At 42.9% G+C, this 22,548-nt stretch overlaps 1 protein-coding gene across 5 annotated transcripts in view; it reads right to left on the bottom strand.

Annotated features, from left to right (window-relative positions):
- Window positions 1-54: 54 nt before the first annotated feature.
- The window catches only part of DIP2A (disco interacting protein 2 homolog A), a 114,071-nt gene continuing 91,577 nt past the window's right edge, over window positions 55-22,548 (bottom strand). For 2 of the 5 annotated variants that reach the window (XM_018564622.1, XM_018564626.1), the window contains 18 exons: window positions 21,892-22,006; window positions 20,451-20,652; window positions 19,129-19,238; window positions 18,967-19,047; window positions 18,561-18,684; window positions 17,220-17,341; window positions 14,564-14,675; window positions 12,953-13,062; window positions 9,328-9,458; window positions 6,916-7,084; window positions 6,548-6,718; window positions 6,334-6,363; window positions 5,363-5,424; window positions 5,223-5,280; window positions 3,220-3,294; window positions 2,721-2,895; window positions 1,932-2,055; window positions 55-958 (listed from right to left, as the gene is read on the bottom strand). In XM_018564622.1, coding sequence (XP_018420124.1) covers window positions 706-958; window positions 1,932-2,055; window positions 2,721-2,895; window positions 3,220-3,294; window positions 5,223-5,280; window positions 5,363-5,424; window positions 6,334-6,363; window positions 6,548-6,718; window positions 6,916-7,084; window positions 9,328-9,458; window positions 12,953-13,062; window positions 14,564-14,675; window positions 17,220-17,341; window positions 18,561-18,684; window positions 18,967-19,047; window positions 19,129-19,238; window positions 20,451-20,652; window positions 21,892-22,006 — 2,224 coding nt within the window. In that variant the 3' untranslated portion in view covers window positions 55-705. The remainder of the gene's footprint in view (window positions 959-1,931; window positions 2,056-2,720; window positions 2,896-3,219; window positions 3,295-5,222; window positions 5,281-5,362; window positions 5,425-6,333; window positions 6,364-6,547; window positions 6,719-6,915; window positions 7,085-9,327; window positions 9,459-12,952; window positions 13,063-14,563; window positions 14,676-17,219; window positions 17,342-18,560; window positions 18,685-18,966; window positions 19,048-19,128; window positions 19,239-20,450; window positions 20,653-21,891; window positions 22,007-22,548) is intronic. The other 3 variants (XM_018564625.1, XM_018564624.1, XM_018564623.1) reach the window with 2 other exon arrangements.

Raw genomic sequence — 22,548 nt, 5'->3', positions numbered from 1 at the left:
ATCACAGATAACTGTCAGGCTCCTTTAGTGCTTAATTATTTTTTTTTGTTTTCATTTTTTGCTATAAAAACTACAGTGTTAAAATTGAAGTGGGTCTCTCCTCTCATCTTCCTGACCATGGTCATGTCTGTTAGCCTGATGCACTTAATAAATTATACTGTTTATGTACATAATTACATTCAGTTCAGTGATGAGGAGTGAAGTAGCAGCTCTCTTAGGGCTGGTGAACTTTGGACAGGTCCATCTTGGCTCACGGGGGAAGGCATGATCACCCCCCATGAATATAGATATATAAAAAAACTATATGTGCTCAGATTCAAGAGATCCGGAGATTCACATTATTGCATGAAATTGGGCTCTTGTAAGGCGACACAACACAGAGGGGCAGAATGTATGCTGCGCCAGGAGAACAGCATTAAAGGGGAGGGGAGAGGAAGCTACATCCAGTGTCACAGTAAGAGGTAAAACGTCACTAGGTACATTCTGCTCTGAACAGTTCTTGGCAATAAAAGGCCCCTTCCTCTCTCTGTGACTTGGAACATTCCTGGGTGTTGGGAAGACACATCGCCTGAGAAGGAAGACAGCAGCAATCCAGCACCTCGAATAATGGAAGTAATAGTCGATCAGTTAGTCTCCTCCCTCGGCTCTTTCATTACCCAGCACCCAGCGTGTGAAGGATCAGGCAAGAAGCAACTTATCACCATTTCACATGTTATAAGCCACGTATATAGGATCAAGCTGATCCGCAAGAAATCCATCCCTAAGGTGCATGCGCTGCTTCTCTCCTCGAGAGTTGATGGGAATGACTCCTGGGTCCACTATGACCACGACTCCTACAATCAAGTAGTGCTCCTCCAAGACTACATTTGTCACAAGGGCCACCAGGTCCAGGGCTTCCTGCTCTGGCCCATCCAGCTCTAATACAACCACCAATAGGTTTGTCCATGTGAAGACCGCACTGAAAAAGACAAGAAAAGAACACAGTAAGGGGACTAGACCCAAGAAAACGTACACATCATGCTGGTTGAGTATCCCCCCCGCTTCCTCAATAGAGTCACACCTATGTACTTGTAACTTACTGTTGAGGAAATAAAGAAGCTAGGATTTAAAAAAACAACCTGCTTTAAAATGACAACTGCAAACATAAGCCAAAAATGCCCATGTTATTTAGCCTTTTAGCTGCTGGTCAGTGGCGTCACAAGGGGGGAGCAGCCCGCACCCGGGTGACACCAAAATGACTTAGTCATTTTGGTGTCCCCCCCCCTCTTGAAAAGTCGGGCGCTCGGTCATGGACCGAACGCCCGACAGTATCAGGAGAGAGGAGGGGACCCGGCGGCATACCTTATCCCGCCGGGTGACTGTCCCCTCCTCTCTCTGCCGGCGTCCATCACCAAGATGGCCGCCGGCAGGTATCGGAATAGGGCCGCGCGTGCGCGATGACGTCTCGGCGGGGTGACACTCGGACACCGCTCTGGGTGTCACTTAGCCTCGGGACGCCACTGCTGCTGGTCACATGTGTAGCCCAAGGGCTGCAAGGAACGCACACAGTAAATTCTGCCTGTATCCAGGCCAGTGAGAAAAGTTCCATGCTGTGTTGCAAGGGTTTCCATTGTGCCCTGTAACCGTACATGGGAGGATGCTGCTCAAGACTGGAAACCGGTGATGCAAAAGGTGCAATACATGCACAATTCTTGGTTGCTTTTGAAGATTTCTTTTACAAGTGTCTTGCCACATTTAGGATGCATGTAATACCAGGTAAAATACCTGGTTAGGATTTGTAGTTCTACAGATCACTAAGCATATACAGCATACAACAGTAGCCATGTTAAGGAGAGTGTTTTTGCAAATGTCAATGAACAGTGCAATAATCCCGGACATAATCTCACTTTTTTGGTTAAACAACCTACCTATAAAATGAAAAACAAACTCACCATTCTGCAATGTTTTTGTGAGATCGAATCACAGATGTTTCTATGTCAATGGGATGGTATCTCATACCCCGTAATTCCAATGTCTCATCGAGAGAACCAACCACGTACAAAGCATCGTGCCTCTCTAGGAAAGGAACAGTGTTAATGGGAACGATTTTCTCTTTTGAAGGCAATTTATAAAGACCATTTGTATTTTTGTACACTTTGTGTAGAACGGAGGATACAGTCTAGTAACACTATCACCAATTATAGGTCAATAATATACTTTTACCAAAAGGCTATTCATTCAAGAAATCCTCCACTGTTCTAAATGGCTGAAACTAATTGACTGTTTTGGGGAAATGTTCCTCTGTTATCTTCTTACAGATGAACTCCAGCCTGATATAGAGAGGAGGCAGAATGGCAACTGGTTGTGGGCTAGTAGGAGCCAGTCAGGCTGTGTTGCAGTACATGTGTTGGCAGGAAAAAGAGCAGAGTAGGCCAAGTGATGACGTTGGTGTGCAGTACGTCTGCCCTTTTATTGTCCAATCAGTAGTGCGTTGCTGCAGTGTATGTTGAGAACATAGTTGTGATGTCCAAAAGGGTGCTGGGCTCACAAAAGCAGCCAAACGTGCCAGGAAAACAGCTTGCTTGTAGGGTATTTCTGTTATAAATGTACCTAGTTGTCTGTTCAGCTTTTTTTTAAAAAAAAGTGTGTGTGTGCGTGTCAACTCAGGAATAAAACATCTGACGGACAGAGGAAGAACCATGCCAAATATTGGTGGTAGGGAGCCTCTTTAACTTAATTACCTCCACTGGCATCAGTCAGCTCTGTTCTTCGGAGAAATCCAAGATATCCTGTCCGTGCCCAAACAGTCTGAGTGTCCCCGAAGCTGAGCCGTGCATTAAAGTGATCAGCATGCAAAGCCTCCTCACCGTACACAGTGTAATAACCATTGGCATTATGTGGGCTGCTCACCCAAACCTGGTGGACACAAAAATGAACTTTCTGAATATTTTTGAAAGAAAAACAAAAAACTATTTACAGCTTTTATTTCATCGCATGGTTGAGGAATGGTTAAGTTTCCTGTTCATATGACACTGCTAACATTTTGGGTTCTCCATTCAATTCTGCACAGTAGATAATGGTCACTATGAAAACCTGAGAGGATGGATCTCAACAGCAGAGACACAAAAAAGGATTTTTCACACTTTCTCACTCTACCCAAAACCAAATAAAAAATGTTTTAGCTTTTCATTGCTACATAGCTACATTCATTGCTATACTTGAATAGTCATATTTACATACCTCCCCTAAATGAGAGTCTCCAAGTGGTCCTTTGGTCTCTGTATGTGCAATAATGACTTTCACACCAGGAAGAATCTGTAAATAAGCATAAAGGGACTAAGTCGGATTGGATATGATTACAAAGCACCCGTGTGGTAAATACAATTCTCAGGCTTGGGGAAAAATAGAACGTGCATTAGGTGTTGTAAAGGCTACATTGACAAATGGTATACATTTAAGTCTTGTGTAAAAGCATGCAGGGATCTGAGTTTATCATGGATTACGTTCTCCTCCCCTCAAATTAACCAACCAGAAAACAGATCCCATTTACAATGTAACATACACATATAGTTACATAGTATTTGAGGTTGAATAAAGACATAAGTCCAACCTATTGTGTGTGTGTGTATAGGTCCCCGAGTCATCTCATTCTTAAGAGTACCTGTACCCCTGTACTTTACGCTCTCTTAGGAAATCGTCCAAAAGCTTCTTGAATGATTCCACACTATTTGCTGTAATCACTGCTTGTGGCAGAGAGTTCCAGACCCTAACCACTCAAACTGAGAAGAACCCACTTCGCCCCTTGTGTTGGAATTTTTTTTCTACCTGTTTTAGGTGGTGGCCTCTAGTCTTTGTTACGGAATTAATCTTAAAGAGTATGTTGCTATGACCATTGAACATCTTGTACATGAAAATCATGCCCCCCCCTTAATCTCCTCACTTCCAGCGTGAACATATTTACATTTTGTAGCCTTGTCTCATAGTTCTGGTCCTCCATCCCCTTGATTAATTTGGCTGCCCTCCACTGGACTCTCTCCAGCTCAAGGACATCCCTTCTGTGTACCGGTGCCCAAAACTGGACCGCATACTCCAGGTGAGGCCGAACCATTGATGTGTAAAGTGGCAAAATTATAGACCTGTCCCTGCAATACATTCCCTTCTTGATGCAGGACAGGATTCTACTAGCTTTGCTTACAGCAACCTGGCACTGTAATCTATTATTCAGTTTGTGGTCTACAGTGACCCCCAAATCTTTCTCCATTTCTGACTTCCCTAGCTGCATACCCATAATTGTATAACCCATTTGCCTATTTTTAATCCCAAAGTGCATATCTTTGCATTTATCGACATTAAACCTGATCTGCCACATTAATGCCCACTCCCCTATTCTATCCAGGTCCTCCTGCAATGAGGAGGACACAAAGTTCATAAGCTGTGTGTAACAAATTCTAGTGTCAGCATCTGGAGATAGAGGGGTTACAAAGGTTGATGTAGAGGTTCAGGCACATATTCATGCATCTTATTATTATTTTGCAGTTGGGAGATGCTTTTTCAAGCTCTGTATCCTGGACACAAGCCTGCAATATAATTTCATACATTTGTGATGCCTTTGTTCTGCCAATGCAAAACAGTCATACAACTTAGTACTGTCCAAACACACCATTTTAAAATGACACCAAGCTAGTTTTGACCATAAGCCTCATTCACACTAGAAAAGGCCGGCATGTACAGATCCGTGCTGCGTGCATGGCCGTATCAGGCAGCCCCCGGGAAGGACAGGTGCTGCGTGTGATTAGTACGTAGCCCCTGTCCTTCTATACGCAACTGTACGCCGCCCTACGCTCACCCGCCCTGCACGTCCGTGCGGGTGAGCGTACTCGTACGCCGACAGGATGGTCTACACCCGCATTACACTTGAGGTGAGCGCATGGGGGCGTACGGCCGCGTACTCCCATAGAGAAGTACAGGGTTTGCGTACTAATCACACGCAGCACCTGTCCTTCCCGGGGGCTGCATGATACGGCCGTGCACGCAGCACAGAGCTGTACGTGCCGGCCGATTCCTGTGTGAATGAGGGCTTTGAGGGGACAAATTTCGTAGAAGCTGTGACTGGACAGTATTTATCTATAAACAAAGAGCACTCCAAGCTACTTTAGTACAGTCTGTCCTTGGATTTTCCAGCCTTCAATTGTAGGCCATAACCTCAAGGATGGACATCCAGCACTTGGTGGAAAACTTCTCACCTTTCCTGATTCCATGAGCGGTAGACTGTGTGGGGAACCTCTCTCCACCAGGCGAACTCTTAACAGAAAACAGAATAGATCATTAGACATAAAGAATAAAAGTTGCTCATATACAACAATCAGATTGGAAGAAGTTTTACCTGTCATGACGTAGGGCCCGCATGTCTACGTAGACAGTGGTAGGGTCAGGACCAGCAGTGCCCTGTAAAAACAGAACAGTTTATTCTTCTCTGCACACAATAGTAGCTAAGAAAGGATTAGGTGCTGGAGCTGCCATGCAGGTGAGAAGCTATACAACACGGTCTAAAAAGCACATGGTGTGTAATCCGGACAAACATGAAGCTTTTCTAAACCCTCCCAATGTATCCTGTGTAGACATGTCAATCACTACTGTAGCCTGTGGTAAAATGACCATCTTAAGTCCAGGCCAACTCTACCACAAACTAATATGTCACTTTTGTAGGGTTACTGGCAGACTGCATCACATGCTGGCTTTTTATATGTCTCTTAGCATCAGCTGAATACATTCCAGGTGCATCACAACAAAAGACGTTCAATGTCTTACAGTTTGTTTTCTTCTACAGCCTGCAGAATGGGTTTCTTGCACTGTGAGGAAGCAGTAGTCTCCCCGCAGAGATCCAACATGCTGAGTCAGACTTCAGCAAAGCTCAGTCTCCCTTCTGATGGGAGAGCATTGGCTCTAAATCAGCAGGCGGCATATGTTTGACCTCTGCAGTGAGACCAATACTTCCCCACAGAGTGTAATGGTCCTTGCCTATAACATGCTGGCAGGGGACAGGCTTTTCTACTCAGGATATGGCTGCTTTCCAAAGCAAGCAAACTGTAAGACTTTGCTCACCTTTTGTTTTGATCTGACATGTATTTAGCTCATTTAAACTAAAAATTCAAACGTGCTTAAAAGCAAAATACATTTGTAAATACCAGCAACCATCTATAATAATATCAGTTTTGGCTGCAGTTGGCCTTTAATGGCTTAACATCCCTCTGCAGTTCCTGTGCAGACACACACTTCTGTTGCACTGCCCAGCGGAGCCCAGAGCAAAGCAGGCTGCACTTAGCATGTCAGCTTACATACATGCAGACACCATACCTGGTCAGCAAGCTTGCCCAGTCTGTTGGGCTGAAAGAGGAACCACAAAGAAAAGTGAGAGATGGAATGGTATGATAGCGAGAGCGGGATTAAACAGAGGTTGAAGAACTCGTCTGAGCTCAGAAGTGAATATGACCACCTCTTAATGCACATACATGAACTAAAAGGATCAGCTTCACACATAGCACATCAATTTCCATCACAGCACCCCTACCTGTAAACAGATGGCCACATTGACCCGACAGCCAAACGTGGTGCTCACAGCTCTGGTGGACAGTCCCAAGTCCTTGAACAACTTCGAAAATGACTGTGCAAGTGCGATACGCGGTCGTTCCTCTGCTACCACCATGCATGTACGCACGCAGGACAGATTCACACCCCGTGACTGGGAGAGGGAAGGAGTGGATCAGGAAGGAAATTTAAGGATTAGCAAAATAATGGAGTACACAACAAAAAAAAAGAAAAATAATACATAACATGGGGAAAACTAAGGGAAGCACAGGAGGAGGAAGGGAATCAAGGTGACAGAAGTGGGCAAATACTCATCACGTAGCATACTTCAATAATTACAGAGATATGTACCTTCAAGGTGCCAGTCTGTGTTCCCAGGCCTCTGGTACACATCTCCATGACAGAATACGAGCAGAAGGTGACACGTACTTTGTACTGACTAACTGCACTAAGCCACAGGGATGCATTGCTCTCCAGCTCTAGAGGGGGCACGAGGATGGACTGGTGTCCAGAATAAATGCTGCAAAAAAGACAAAGAAACTGCTAAAGAACAACCTTGGTATAGCAGAAAAGGTTACTTCTGTAATGTGAGGAGTGATTGTGATCACTAAACGCAACACATTCGTTTTTTGCATCTTTTCCTTTTAGTGGGATAGCAGTCTACATGCAGGCTGTGATCGGACACCTGTAAAACCCATGTGCATGTACGTATGCGTTCCACTAACCACGTGCTGCCTGGAGCAATTTCTTACATTTGCACACACGTGATAAAATCTGAATTTTGACTAGAAAACAGCTTCAAAGCCCCCATCAATTATATATTTTCAGAAAGCCGAGGCCCTGTAGAATAAAAAAATGCTAGTTGCAATTTTTTATGTCGCACAGTATTTGCGCAAATGTTTATCAAACCAATATTTTATGGATACAATACACTAAAATGACATTTAGTGCACAGAAACAGAATACTCAATTTTTTAGTAAAACATAGAAGTCGGGGTCACGTCGGGTAAATAGATTCCAAACATGTCAAGCCTTAAAATTGTGTGCGCCCGGGAAACCGCAAAAATACGACAACACCCAAAGTTTCCCATAGGCAACGCTTTAAAAGCTTTTACTGCTCATTAGTTTAGTGTTATCAGTGATTGATGGCCCTGGAATTATTGCTCACACTCTGACATTCGCATCGATATGCAATCTGTGGCGCAATTTTTGTTTTTGCACCTAGGCGCATCTGATGCGCGTGTGTGTTGTATGTGCATGCATGTGGGGGGCAGGGGAATTTAAAAAAAATACATTTTTGTTTGCATTTTTAATTTTTTTACACTTAACTTTATTGCTATGATATAGGGAGCTAACAAACCCCTATGCGATAGCAAATAGGATCTGGCAGCAGTGGCGTAACCAGAGTTATGGGCGCCCGGGGCAGAACATTTTTTTCGCCCCCCCATATTATATAAACATCCACTAGAACTGTACCCCCCACCCCCACACATATTTATCAGCTAAGGAACTACAAGTCCAAGCATGCCATCATTGTCCCTGTACACCCCCTTTTTTTCCTGATCCAGCCAGCCCGGATCGCCGCTATGCGATCCGGGCTGGCTGGCTGGATCAGGCAGATGCGCCCTCAGCGCCGCTTACACATAAACAGCAATCGCCTGCTGTTTAAAACGATACCAAGAACACGGCTGCAGCATTAGCCATGTTCTTGGTATAACCACCTCAATTGGATGGCGTGTATTTACCTGAACCCGCCTGAAGTGGTTAAAGTATGCCCAAAGCCAAAACTTTAAATTTTTCCATTGAATAGAATAGGAAGTGGTTAAAATGCTTGTATTTTTATTTTTAGTATTTGTGTCCTGTTGGGGAGATTTCACTTTACTTCCCCTGAAGATACAACAGGAAGTAAGGAAATCCCCTTGTAGACAGCTGTCAATGAAACAGGCATTTCCACTGGAAGATTTCCCCTCACCTCTTGTCTCTGGGATAATAGTCACCTGGGCTAATAGACCGGTTAAATCTCCCCAGCGAGGTCACTGACAGCAATAAACACCTGGCTTGGTTTTTAACCCCTCCCTACTCCATTCAAAACTAAAAATGTGATATATTGCAGCTTACCAGTCCTTACATGTGGTAGCTGCATTAGTTTGTTTTTTTTAGACTTTTTCCACTTTACTTTCCCCTGGTGATCCTGCAAATAACACAAACGTCCTGTCCCTTAATAGCTACAGCCACTCTTCCACTGCATCTATGGAGGGAGCCATGACACTTGCTGGACTTCCTTTGTTCATCTCCATTACATGGTGGATCGAAGTTACTAGTAGTTTGCACAAGACAAGGTTCTTCTTCGTTTTCATCTCACAGGAAGTGACAAAGACACAGCATTTTTGGAAAGATCAACATGTATTTTGTACCTGCTGAACATGATCTAATTTGAAAACCAGAAACTAATGCAGCCATCACATTTATAGACTGGTAAGCTGCAAGAAATACATTTTTGTTTTTGGGTTTAGATACACTAACTTTTTTTCTTTTGTACTACAACATACTATGAAGGAGGAGTGATCACACAGAAGCCAATCAGTGTATGTGTGACAGATAGATTTTGCTACACCAATAAAGTAAGCTGTCTTGATGGAAAGAGACTTATGGATAGTTTACTTATCATTAGTGTAGGTTCAGCCTTATAAAGTCCCCCTCTACTATATGCAAGAGGTACACTTTTTGTTAAGGGGATGAGCACGCAGAAACAAAAACATTTACCTGCACAAACACCAAAGGGCAAATCCCAAGCCACAGTATGGATCTAGGCAGATGGCAATTTGGCGAGATGGATACAACTCACATTGCAGCTTAATGGACCGACATAAGGCACTGCAGGCTGAATGAGACATCTAAAGAGAGGACAAAATAAAAGCTTCATTATTTAACTTGAAACATTATTTTTTAGAAAATAAGTACAGGAGAAGAAAAAAGGTACACATGACTGAGGCTCAGATTTAAATGCATAAAAGCCAAAGTCAAGCCAATGAATGACTGGGACAAGATGGTATGCACAGCAATTAAAAACACTATCAGAAGCTGTATCCCTCCTCACTCTACTTATGTTTTTGTTTGTGTCCTTGTTGGAGAGATTTTCCATCCCTTCCTGTCCTGGCAGACAATATGCCCATTAGGGACAAAAATAGTCATGATAGAGGCTCCAATGCATCCCTGTTCTATCCATAAGGAAATAGGTTTTGGCTGAAGTTGGGCTTTAATGGAGAGGAGGTTAAACACGCATCGACCTCAACAGCTCCAGCACAGAGATAGGGATGTGCTCAACGTTGGAGTCGAACAGTTCGACTCGAACATTGGTAGTTTGTGTGTTCGGCAAACACACGAACCATCAGGGTGTTCGGTGGGCTGTTCGTCCGCCAAGAGCCCCACAAGGCACTGCGCACCACACAGTGCCTTGTGAGAGCCCTGATTGGGTAAAGCAATGCATCTGACCCACAGGTCAGGTGCAAGAATTTGCCCAATCACAGCACAGTGCACTGTAAGAGCCATGATTGGGCACAGTGATGATGACTTTGCCCAATCATGGCTCATAGCCAAGTCCCAGCCCCACACTATATAAGGCTGCTTGCTGGTGTTGCTGGAGTTAAAGATAGATACGTACAATGTAGTGTAGTACAGTGTAGTGTAGGGAAAGATAACTGGTGTCAGTGCTATATACAGTACTCTGTACTGTATATAGTATTGTCTGTGCTGAATATTCGTTGGCTTATTTTTTTTTTGTGTCAGTGGCGTCACTGGTGCTCTTGTTTTTTTGGGTTTTTTTTTCTTTGATTTCTACTTCTTTTTTCAGCTGCAGGTTCTTTTGCTGCCTCATTGCTGTTCCCCCTTCTGCGTCGCAGGTGTTCCTGTTTTAATTTTCTTTTTCATATTAAGCCATTGTACAACAGTTTATAGTGCACCAAGCACTACATGTGATAAAGTATTGCACCCAAGCACCAATTTCCCATCCCACATTCTCTAATAGAATTTTATAATAAGCCCCACATCATGTCTGAAAGGCCAACAAGGAGACAAGTGTGTGACAGGTGCATGTCATTTTGATGTTTTACGGCAGCGCCTATTACTGCGCTCATCAAGAGTAAAGGTGCCCATACACTGCACTATTCTCGTACGAGAATTGCGGGAAATCCCGCGATCGTATGAGAATCGTGCAGTGTATGGAAGGCGTGCGACCGTTTCTACTGTACGGTCGCACAACTTTTGTATTTCGAGCATGTTGGAAAACCAGCCGAGAATCGTACGATTTTCGGCTGGTTTTTAACATGATCGAGAGATCACTGCCGAACGGGCCTTTGTGCACACGCGCACACTGCCTGTTCAGCATTGCAGTCATCGGAAGCACGCCCTGATGATCGCAAGTACGATCTGCCTGTCCAAGATGGGCAGATTGTACGTTTTTTTAAGTACTTTACAACCCTCAGAAGACAAAAGTCTTGCGAGGGTTGTAAAGTGTATGGGCACCTTTACTGTGAGGGGTTACAAGTGTGGAGGCACCAACACCAAAGGCCCCTGTTGAATTTTTAGAGCAGGGTCCAATCCTGCACTCGTCAAGAATAACTGAAGGGTTACGGTGTGAAAGCAACAGCCAAGGCCCAGTTTTAAAAGCACCTGTTGTAACTTTCATTCAACGTCTGCAAAAGAGACACCAGAATGTATCCAAAAAATCTCTAACCTTGTTTTGAGTGTCCTAACATGTGGCCTCTTCATACAGGCTGCCTCCCCAAGCAGTTGTTTACAGGATTAAGGGGAAACCAATCACCAGCAATTTAAATGCCGTTTTTTTCTTTATAAACGTCACTTTTTGCTGCAGCAGGTGCTATATATCCGTCACTTCACAGGCAGGTTAAGAGACCCCCCCAGGCACGATATTTAAAGGAATTTTTCATTTTTATTGCTGCACTTCAAGCAATGTTAAAATCACTGCTCCATTAAAAACGGTATTTTTTAAAAGTGGTTTTTTTGTTATTTATTCCTGTCCCCCGGGGCAGTACCCGGATCCATATACCTTTTTTATGACCAATAAATTGCATATAAGCCCTCAAAATGGGGACATTTGATTTTACAAGTTCTGGTCCCATAGACTTTAATTGAGTTCCAAGTTCAAGTTAGAACTTTTTCCATGTTCTAGTTAGAACCGAACTCAGGTGTGCTCAGCCCATCACTAGACAGAGATCAACTTAAAAACCATTTGACTTTAGTATCACTTTATGTAAATGTACCATTCCATCCTCCATTACAATGCCAGCAATGTAAAGTTCCACTAATGCCACCAATCTAAAAGGTATTTAAGTGCATCTATCCACAAAACTTTTTTTCATTATGTTTTGGATAAAATAGGAAAAGGTAAAAACCTGTAAAGTGGTACTTCCTGGAGCTCCATTGAATAGATTTCCCTCCCTTTTTGTTCTGGGGGCAAGATTTTACCAGACAGGAAGGGAGGGAAAGACAATAATAAAAAGCTGACAGGGATTCTAGCACTCTTAAAGTGATAGTAAAGTCATAAGGTTTTTCAGCTAATTAAAATGTTGATTAAATAACTTACAATGGGTGCTGCTCCTTGAGGTTCAAAAGGTTTAGTTTCCTGCAGAATCAGCTGGTCCCCTGAGCACTGGCCCTGATATTCTGCTGAAAGGTGACTCCTCTGCAGGGTCCTATGGAGCCACCTTTGTGTGTTCTAGTAAGCTGCGAGTGTGTCTCCACAAGCACACAGGCACAGCAAGGCAAGCCAATCCTCTGCTCCCTGCTTCCCCACTCCTCCAAGCTAGTAGATGGATGACTGCTCTGTCTCCTGTGATCTCGTAGTGGACAGGAAGTTCAGGAAAGTTAAGCTAAGAAAGCTGGGGCCAAAAGTGTAAAGTAATACTTTGTGGGGAAAGGTATATTAATTTGATTTGGACTCATTATTGAAAAAAAGTTTGAGAGTTTAATACTTTAACTTACAGAAATCATTTTCACTTCTGTCTGTGTTGCTGTTAGAAAGATTTCCTCTAAGTTCCTGTCCAGGGGACCTCCTTTTAACCAGACAGGAAGTGAAGGAATCCCTCCAACAGAGCCTCAGACTGCAGTAAAACCTGACAGGAGCTCTAATTCATCTCTACCCTATCCAAAACTAGAAAAGGTTTAGGATATAGTTACACTATAAATCAGCCCTTTCTCAATTCCTCAAATGAAAGAAGGTAAGAGGATTGACCACCACATTAATATGAATGTGAGATTAGTCAGCAGAGAAGACAGAGTGGGAGCCTTACAGCTGGTTTATGTCATTGCTGGAACCATGGAGGTGGGTTTACTGGTAAAGCAACAAAACATGTCCATATTACTGACCCACCTTCACTCCAGCCAGGATTCCGGTAGTAGACACACTGAAATCTAGATAGGCCAGAGTCTCCGGTGATGTTGGCCGAAACACACGTGCTATTTTCTTCTTAGGCATGTCTTCTGCAGAAACACATGAAAAGCCACAGCCAGCATTAGTGATGACTTCTATTCCCCCTCTGGACAGACAGATACTCAGTAAAAAGTGTCAAAGGATTGATAACTACACATCACATGATGCTCACAGCAGTTTCCGAAGTAAGTCATAAATGTAAATTATTAAAAAAAAATAAGGAATATACAGCGAATTATCAATTAGTAAATATGTTGTATAATAATTGTAAAAGTGGATATCTGTATGTCAGACTCTGGAGTTATCACCCTTACAGGTTACAATCTGCCGTACAATTCACTGTACATTTAACAAAACTATGTAATATGAGGACCAGCCTAATCTATGCAAGCATTTTGTATCCAGTATGGCAGGCCCTTGCACTACTTAGTTGTTGGTAGATTTGAAGCAGATTGTACAAACACTGTACTGTGTGTGGTGAGTTTTAGACTGCAGGAGCATCTTGGGGCTGGATGCAAAATAAAGGGAATTGTCAAGGCAATGTTCCAGTCAGGAGGGCCCGCAGGGGCAATGCAACACATGGGTGGCCACGATCCACACAGTGCACAAAACATTCTGTCAGCTACTCCACACGCTCTTCCAACTTGTGAACTGAGCCCTGTTGTTTTGGAGACAATTGGCAAGCCTCAGAACTCTTTCCAACATGGAAAGTTAATCTCTTGGTAGGCTCCAACTTGGTCTTAGTCAGACGTTACACAGGATTGAGGACTCTCTCCAAATCCCAACCAATCACTAAGCACAAGCAAAAGTAACGTGGAAGGAAGAGGAGTGAGTCACATGCTCTCCCATACCAAGAAGTATTCCGTGAATGAAGCTGTGGATCAGCTAAGGGAAGGTAAGTATAATTAGCTGCAGGGGCTGGCATGGGCAAAGCACTAATTCATGCAGTAATTAGCTGACTGTGTCACAATCCAGCTGTTTTCAACCAGAATAGATGATGATCAAAGACACACGGGCCAGCTCATCGGAGCAAACTACAGCTCTCAGGTACAAAGTGAGTCTGTGTGCTCCTTTCTTCACCATTGCCAAAACTGAAACACTTGTGTGATTAGAGCTTGCCTGCGCATTCTTTGGCCAGCTGTACTGTGTGGCTGCTGAGATAACAGCATAAGCTACCAGACTGTGTACTATTTTCATTCAGCCTAAGCAAACTGGCAAGTCACAGCACGTCATGAGCAAATATGGCTACCCCGATGTCCAAAAATAATGGAAACCAGTCCAAGGAAAAGCATTTAATTGACTAGCATTAACCATATTGCAATGGAAACCTTTTTTAACTGGTCGCAGTTGGGGGACTGTTCAAGTGATGACTATCAGCAAAGATAATATTGACTTACAACATGTGCCACAGGTTTCAAGGGTTTGGTGCTGTAGGGACATTTAGACCAAACAAAGGTGCTTAGGATGTCTAAAGTCATAGTCCAAATACCACTTAAACATACTAAATACTAGTTACATTAGATTCCATTGAGGAGGACAAATGTTCTTTACCAGTGTCTAGAATGGTTGGCCATGTCTTGATGTCTACAGCCGCAGCAGCTTCTTTTGACTTGAGCAAACGCATTATTGCTTGTGTAGTAAGAATACAGGCAGACTTGCTAACCTGCACAGAGAAATATAGAACGCTTGCTTAATAAACATAAAATGTACTACATACATATTAAATACATATGCATCAAACTATACCACACTAGGACAACAAAATGATCTTAAGCCAAACCTTTACTGAGATAAATAAGGGGACTGTCGATGCTGATCTTTCTTTTGAAAATGCTCGTTTCCTGGGTGTTATGCAGATTCATTGGCTTCAATTTTGTATAAGGATGCAGATCAGAGCTCCTAAACGGCATACTTTTTCCTAGTCAGTGACTGTAAACATACAAATATCTGGTATATTCTAAAAGGAAGGTCAGCAAGACCTTCTGAAAATTCCAGTTTGCCTGGCTATCACATTATATGCAACCTGTCCGTCTATCTCCCACCTTGACTGCCTTTAGGCGTTCCCTAAAGACTCATCTCTTCAGGGAAGCCTATCCCACCTCAACCTAACCACTCAACCATCACATTCTCACATAATTCATTCCCACAGCTACCTCATGTATCATTTCCCCCTCCTCTTTTAGATTGTAAGCTCTCAGGGGCAGGGCCCTCCTTACCATCTTGTCTTGAATTGTATTGTAACTGTAATGTCTTTCTTATATTGTAAAGCGCTGCGCAAACTGTTGGCGCTATATAAATACTATGTAATAATAATAATATATGGATAAATATAAATATGCAAATAAGGATTATTAAAGACAGAGGATCAGGCATGGTAGCCAAACAACTAAACTTTTTAGGAGGTCAAGCAATGACAAGATGACTTCCGATTGGCTGGTATGGGTTACTGCTCTTATGAATGAAGAGCTTTTTATTAAACGAATTCCATTTTACAGATATTTTAAATCTCACTGTTTCCATACAGCTGAAAATTAATGACAATTCCCTGCAGCATAAAACATATGCATTTATATTCATGTGGTAAAATAGAAGCAATGATGTTACTGTTCCTGTCAAGAGTTCTACAAGTGACTAACACAATGAAGAGTAAAATATGAAAGAATGCTTTCCTGGTGTCAGAATACCAAACATATTAAACAGCTGTGGATACAGCCTACACACTGAAATTACTATTGATTAGTCAGCTAAAAATAATTTTCTACTACAGTTTAGACCCCCTTCCTGGAAAGGCCATTTTTCAGTATTCAGCGCTGCGGTACTTTGACTGACATTTATTCCGTCATGCAACGTTGTACTGAAATGAATTTTATACCATTTTTTGGGGACAGATAGAGCTTTATTTTGGTGGTATTTATTCACCACTGGGGTTTTTTTACTATATTCAAGAGAATTTTTTTTAACATTATGTTATAAAACAACTAATATTACCCACTTATTTGGTAAAATATAAAAGACGGTGTCAAGTCGGGTAAATAGACACAAAACATGTCAAGCTTAAAAATTGCGCGCACTCGCGAAATCGCAAAAAACGAACACCCCCAAAATTGGCTATAGGCGACGCTTTAAAAGCTTTTACAGCTCATCAGTTTAGTGTTATCAGTGATTGATGGCCCTAGAATTATTTCTCTCACTGCGACGTTCGCGGCGATATGTAACATGTGTGGCATAATGGGCGCAATCGTCGTTTTTCGCAGATATGCGCACCTGACGCATGTTTACATGCGTGTATGTAGGGGTGGGGACTTTAAAAAAAAATTGATTTTTTAAAATTCTTTTTTATGTGTAACTTACAAAAAACGTAGGGAAACTTTACATTTTTGTACTATTTTTTTTCACTTAACTTTATTGCTATCACAGAGGGGGCTAAGAAACCCCTCTATGTGATAGCAAAAGAGGTGACAAGTCCTCGTTATGGAGACATCGGTGGTCTCCAAGACCCCTGTCACCTAGGACCCCCCTGAAGAAGCTGATGATGCATAGATCTGCCTCATCAGCTTCTCTCCAGCATCTGAAGCTGGAGAGTGACACAAGAATGCAGAAGTGATGTAATATACAACACTTCCGCATTCTGACAGCGGAGAGGGGACCGGAGGGAGGGCGTGAACCGACGTCCCTCTGATCCCCTGTGACAGAGGCAGTATGCTGGTCCCGGCAGTATGCTGGTGGAGCCGCGGAGGGGGGGGGGCGCACATCACGGGACCTCATACAAGCAATCCGCCGGCTCTATAGTCAGCGGATCGCTTGTATATTAACGGGCATCGCTGCCTGTTTTCACATAATGGGCATTTCCCACTCGCGTGCACCCGAGTGGGTGGAAGTAACAGGACGTGTATACACGCCCAGTTACATCTAAGAAGCTTCCGGCCGGCCGTTGTGTATACACAGGTAGTTAAAGTATACTGTCCAACCATCACCTGAAGTAGAGAGAATGTCCCGAAATGGAAACCAGGGGTCAGACTTTCAGCCGCGAGTACGCACAACCGTTTTTATGTGAAGAGGTAGCTCTGCAAATAGCCAAGTTTTGGCAGCCATGTATATTTCATATATTTTACAGCTGAACCAAATGATTGATACGTTTTTTGTTTTTTTCCCCAAAATTTAAACAGGTCCCTTTTACATCCAGCTGAACAACTTAGGTTGTACTCACCTCTACAATCATCTTAACGGTGGGCAGAGTGGTTGTAAGGTTTTGTGGGTGTGGAGGGCGCACAGTAATAGGAATACATCCAGCATAAAGGCAGCCAAAAAAAGTGGCAATAAGGTCAATGCCTAAAGGAAATATATAGAAATAAATACAAGTCCAAACACTTTACCCACCAACCCTTAAGGAAAAGTTCTAAGGAAATCCTGAATGTAAACAGATCACACAACATAACATCAATGCAATCTTAATTTCAGGAACAGAACCGTGTGTCCGGGTGTGGCTGTGTCCATGGACCTATAGTTGACAGGACCCTATTCCTTAAATGGGAACCTATTGAAACATGTAAACCTGACAGTTTTTGCAGAGAGCTGACAGTGTAAGCCGTCTGCTCAGACTTAACATTTCTCACTGAAGCATGACGTGAAGCACTCCCAAAAAGCCAATGAAGAAAATGCATCCCCACTCCACAAATTTCACAATACAATACCAGGCGGGCATATCAGCAGGCCCATGCCTTGCCACATGAAATCCAGGGAGAGCGGCATGCCAATGCAAATAAGGGCTTATGTCAGGGGGAGTATAGAAAAAAAACTTGTTGCACTCCTTACCAGATGCCCCAAAGACAGGGGAGGGTGCTTGTAGTGACTGCGGATGGCACCGCTGGTTACAGGTATCAATTTGAAGAAATGTCATTAGCACACCAAAAATCCTTTCAGGATAACCATGTGTTCATTTTATAAGAACCATGTCAAGTAAAAACAAGCACTTTCGGGGACACGCAGGGTCTCCTCATCAGGCTTCACGTTAAGCCTGATGAAGGGACCCTGCGTGGCCCCGAAAAGCGCTTGTTTTTACTTGACATGGTTCTTATTAAATGAACACATAATTATGTCAGGTTGAGAACGCAGCTTGCTTTTAGGTGCATTCTTCTTAAATCTGACATCAGTTTGAGACACTTCTGAGATCATTTAGTTTACGGACAGATAAATTTGACCTGCAGTTGCCCTCCTTCTGAGCGGGATTTACATCTGTATTTACCTGTATGGGAAAGAAGTTCTGATGCAAACAAATGCCTGTTGACACAGGCCCTAACTCTGAGAGAGTTAGTATTTATAAAGGTGCCTTGGGACGGCTTAGCTGCACTGACTCCTATTAAAAGAAAAGATATGTCCTTACAGCTACAGAAGCTCTCTGCTTAAGTTGCTAGTTTTACATTTAGGCTTTCTTCCAGGTTCCATTAATTTTGTGATCAATACTGTGTCAACACTACAGTAGTTAGAGTGGCACACATCCAAACAGCTCAGAGAGGGAACAGCAACCAATGGCTGCTTTAATAACACTTACCAGGTGGATACACAAGAGCTACATGATCTCCAACACTGAGACGAGCTTTTTCCACCAATCCAGCAGCTACGCGCTCTGCTCGCTTGTGCAGCTGCAAGCAAGTTGCGGAACTGGCCACAGCACCCTGCGGAGGAGAAGCAGAGTGTCTGTGATAACACATATATTAAAATGCACATACAACTCTATACTTTACTTTTACCAAAACTATGTCAAGTTAGGGTCTGCCTAAACAATCTATTCAATTTGCATCCGTGTAAGCCATTTCCCTTAGCTCTTTTTAGGTTCTCACCTACTCTTTCTCAAGAAGCTCATTGAGAGAGACCTTCATCTAACTGAATGTACAGCCCTTAGGGTTAGATAAATACTAAGCAGTGCTTCAGAAGACCATAAAAAAGTGATAAGTCACCTTGGAATTCAGCAGGAGAAGCAGAACATGATCAGGGGTGGTCTGTGCCCTCCATTGTAAGACATCAGCCAAGTACAGGAACTGCAAAGTGAAAGACCATTATCATGAGAAGCATGACTTATAGAAGCCACAAAACATTTTACAATGTGGTTACATGGTTACCTTCCTTGCCTGATCATTGTCTTCAAGCTGGGTGACATCTCTCCCACAAGCCTGTGCAATTCGTTTTCCAGCCACCAGGTTTCCCACAATCATAGAAGCTGGACCCACATCTTAGAAGAAAACAAAACAAAAACAAAAAAACACACAAACTATTATCATACGTATTCTTTGTAATATGTGTCACATCCACAACATAAATCCAAAACTGCACAGAATATTAATTTATAGAATGGTTACTATTAAAGGTGCACCAAAATGGAAATTTTAAAACCGAAATAAAAAAAAATGTCAGGCTGAAACCGATACAGAAAATGTTTTTTATTTTTAAAAATGTTTAAAATATTTTATTTTTTATAAACTTTTTATTTTTTTTATTTATTAATTCATTTTTATTAAATATTTTTATTTTTTACTTTACTTTTAGGGTCTACGGGGAAATATTGGGGGTCTAAACAGACCCCTGATATTTCCCTTTTAAAATAGAAAAAGAGATTGAGAACACAAAATCCTCTATCTCTTTTTCTGTTTCCCCTGTTATCAATGAACAGGAATCCTCTGAGTGTTCCTGTTTATTGATAACATGAGAACATTGTTTGTTTACTATAACTACAATTATGAATGAATGGGGGTGATGTAGATCACTCCCATTCATTCATAATTGAGGATATAGTTAACATACCATATCCTCAATTATGTACACACACTCAGCGATCACGGAGTGTGTGTACCTTGCTTTTCTCTCTGACACGCTGTCACAGGAGGCTAATCGAGCGGTGTAGAGAGGAAAGCTCAGCCTTCTGTGACAGCGCTGTCTCCGCCCCCACACCACTCTGCAGGACTGTGATAGGCGGCTGAGTGGTGTGGGAGGAGAGACGCTGGCCGCTCACAGCGCTCTTGTCCTGCAGCGCTGGGCCGCCTGTCACTTTCTTTTCTCCCCGCTGGAACACAGATCGGCGCCCAGCGGGGAGGAAAGAAACCAGGGATGCGCCGATGTATCGGCCTAACCATGGCTCTTTCGGCATTATGCCAAAAGTGCCATTTTCGGCCGATATGTTTCGGCGGCCGATATATCGGTGCATCCCTACTTACTATACTATTATATAGGAACATTTGCATAAAAAGGATGTTCTGCTCATGATTTAATCACTCTGTGGAAAACAGATTCTTTGCTTTCATATATCACCAGTTTTATACATTTTTTTGAGTTCTTGACAAGAACCTGAACCTTTGCATTCACTCATTTATAGATTCAAAAGCAAACATTAAATGCAGAAAACAATGAATGCATAAAGATACAGGCGATAAGGCAAATTGTCGCGTACCTGGCTGCTTCTGTCGCGGTTTGGGCAGATTGGTGACGCAGGTGTGTGGACACATGAGAACATTACAGGGGTGGAGAGAACCCTCCAAGAAGTGTTGCTTAGTTTCTGAAATGTGAATCCCACCCAGAGGTGCTTTGGGAAGAGTGTTTGCAGGTACCAGTGCCAGGCAGTACACTCCCACTTGATGGATGCTGTCTATTGCCTGCAAAAAGAAGTAATCAGGGATGCATAAAGGCAAACTCATTTTATCTGACCATCAGCCTAAAACAAACTGATCAAAAAATATGTCTAACTAGAGGTTATTTCAGTGACAACTACACTTTGAAGCAATCAGCAGATCCAAACTAAATTATATGCAAATCTCAAATTTGCTGAATAGGCTGATCTTGGTCTCACCCACCCTACCTCCCCTATAGGATTTAATATGATGGGTGGCCACAATGCCCAGTGAGCTGGCAGAAGGGTGGATAAAGCTCAACTCATGTAGGAAATATTATCATTTCCATGTATTTATCTCTGGATCAATCTGGCATACATTTTCACTAAAGGCAATGTATGCTTAAGCATTTTTTACATATGCTCAGTTTGAATATCTTAAGTCGGTGTTACTTTTAATTATGAGGCAAATCTTGAAATCTTATCCAAATATACAAATACTCTCAAAAATATGCTAATAACTGTAACACATATATGGAATTAAAGGAGAATTATGAGGCAAGCGATTTTCACTCAGCCTCTGACAATGAAACTGAACTGTCACAGTTCGACTCAGTAGATCGGGAAGTGAGCGAATACATGCCGTTGCTCGCTGACTTCTCGATCTATCCCTGCAGAGAGCCGTGACTGTCACTCACGGCTCCCTGCAGGGATTCCCCCCGTCCGATCCTCCAGCGCTGACTGGCGGAAAGGATGCGGGCACAGCTGGCTCTGCCTTTGGATAGGCAGAGCCAGCTGTCAATCCTGGATCTCGATAGCAATGTAGCTCGCGGTATACTGAGCTTTGGGTCACGGGAGAACACTAGTTTGTGTTCTCCCGTGACTCTTAGGAGAACTATGGGGAAAATCCCTAACCCCATAGTTCTCCTTTAAGCTCACCTACTGATGTATAAATATCTGGTCTTGCAGTACACACATTCTACAATGAACTGAGTGTAGTGCTCTAAATAAAAAAGCCACGTTTGGGAATGAAAATTTGGATACTCCAGGCTCAACTACAATTATTCCTTTCCTGTAGCATTTATGATCAAGCATGCCCAGGGGCATCTTAAATCTCCTTCAGCATTCCCTGTAAATGTAAAATTATTGAAGAGGTTGAGGAATTCTTATGGAAGTTATAGGAGGTGGGTGGGGTTAGGAACCCAAGCGCAGTGATCTCATGGCCTGTGTCCCCATGAGATTTAATGGAAATGCTGAAGACGCTGGTAAAACATAGTTGGCTTACCTGCAAGACTCTGCTCATCCACTGGAAGCTGTCTTCTTCTGAGGAGTCTGGACGCTGTTCTGCCACCAGCACAATCCTTTCATCATGTAACACGTTAACTGAAAACACAGCTATCCTAGGAGAAAGTAGAACACCAACAAAAATAAGCATCTGGAAGTTTAGGTTTTGCTCTGATTCCTACAACTCAGCAGTACCTACATTCATCTTCCGTCACCATCAGAATTGCCTTGGCCACAGTTTTATATTTCAAGTATGTAGAACAGAGGAAACAATTTTTTTTTTTATAAAGCAGAGCCTCAATTAGAGGAGACTTGTAACCCATACTGGTCAGCAGTGTTTAACCCTGTAGTCTTCAGGGTTCATTTTTCCCCATCAACACTTGGGTCTTGCGGGTAAAGTACACATCTGATCTTAACACAATGCATATACTTATTGATTTTAGAATCTTCAAAAAAACATTTAAATATACAGTAAAAAACGGTCAAACTGACCTAGGACAAGCAGGGCCGGCCTTAGGGGTGTGCGAGCAGTGCGGCCGCACAGGGCGCCATGGCAACAAGGGCGCTGTGCGGCCGACACAGCTCGTCCTGGGGGCGGCTTCTCTCCCCCTCACCGCTGGGCGCTGGCCATCCGATATGACAGCGCTCCCTCGTCCGC

The sequence above is a fragment of the Nanorana parkeri genome, unplaced genomic scaffold, assembly GCF_000935625.1.
Source record: "Nanorana parkeri isolate BGI_ZX_2015 unplaced genomic scaffold, ASM93562v1 scaffold765, whole genome shotgun sequence".
NCBI classification, from domain to species: Eukaryota; Metazoa; Chordata; class Amphibia; order Anura; family Dicroglossidae; genus Nanorana; species Nanorana parkeri.
The sequence above is the reverse complement of the archived record's forward strand: the minus strand, read 5'-3'. Positions and strand labels throughout refer to the sequence as shown.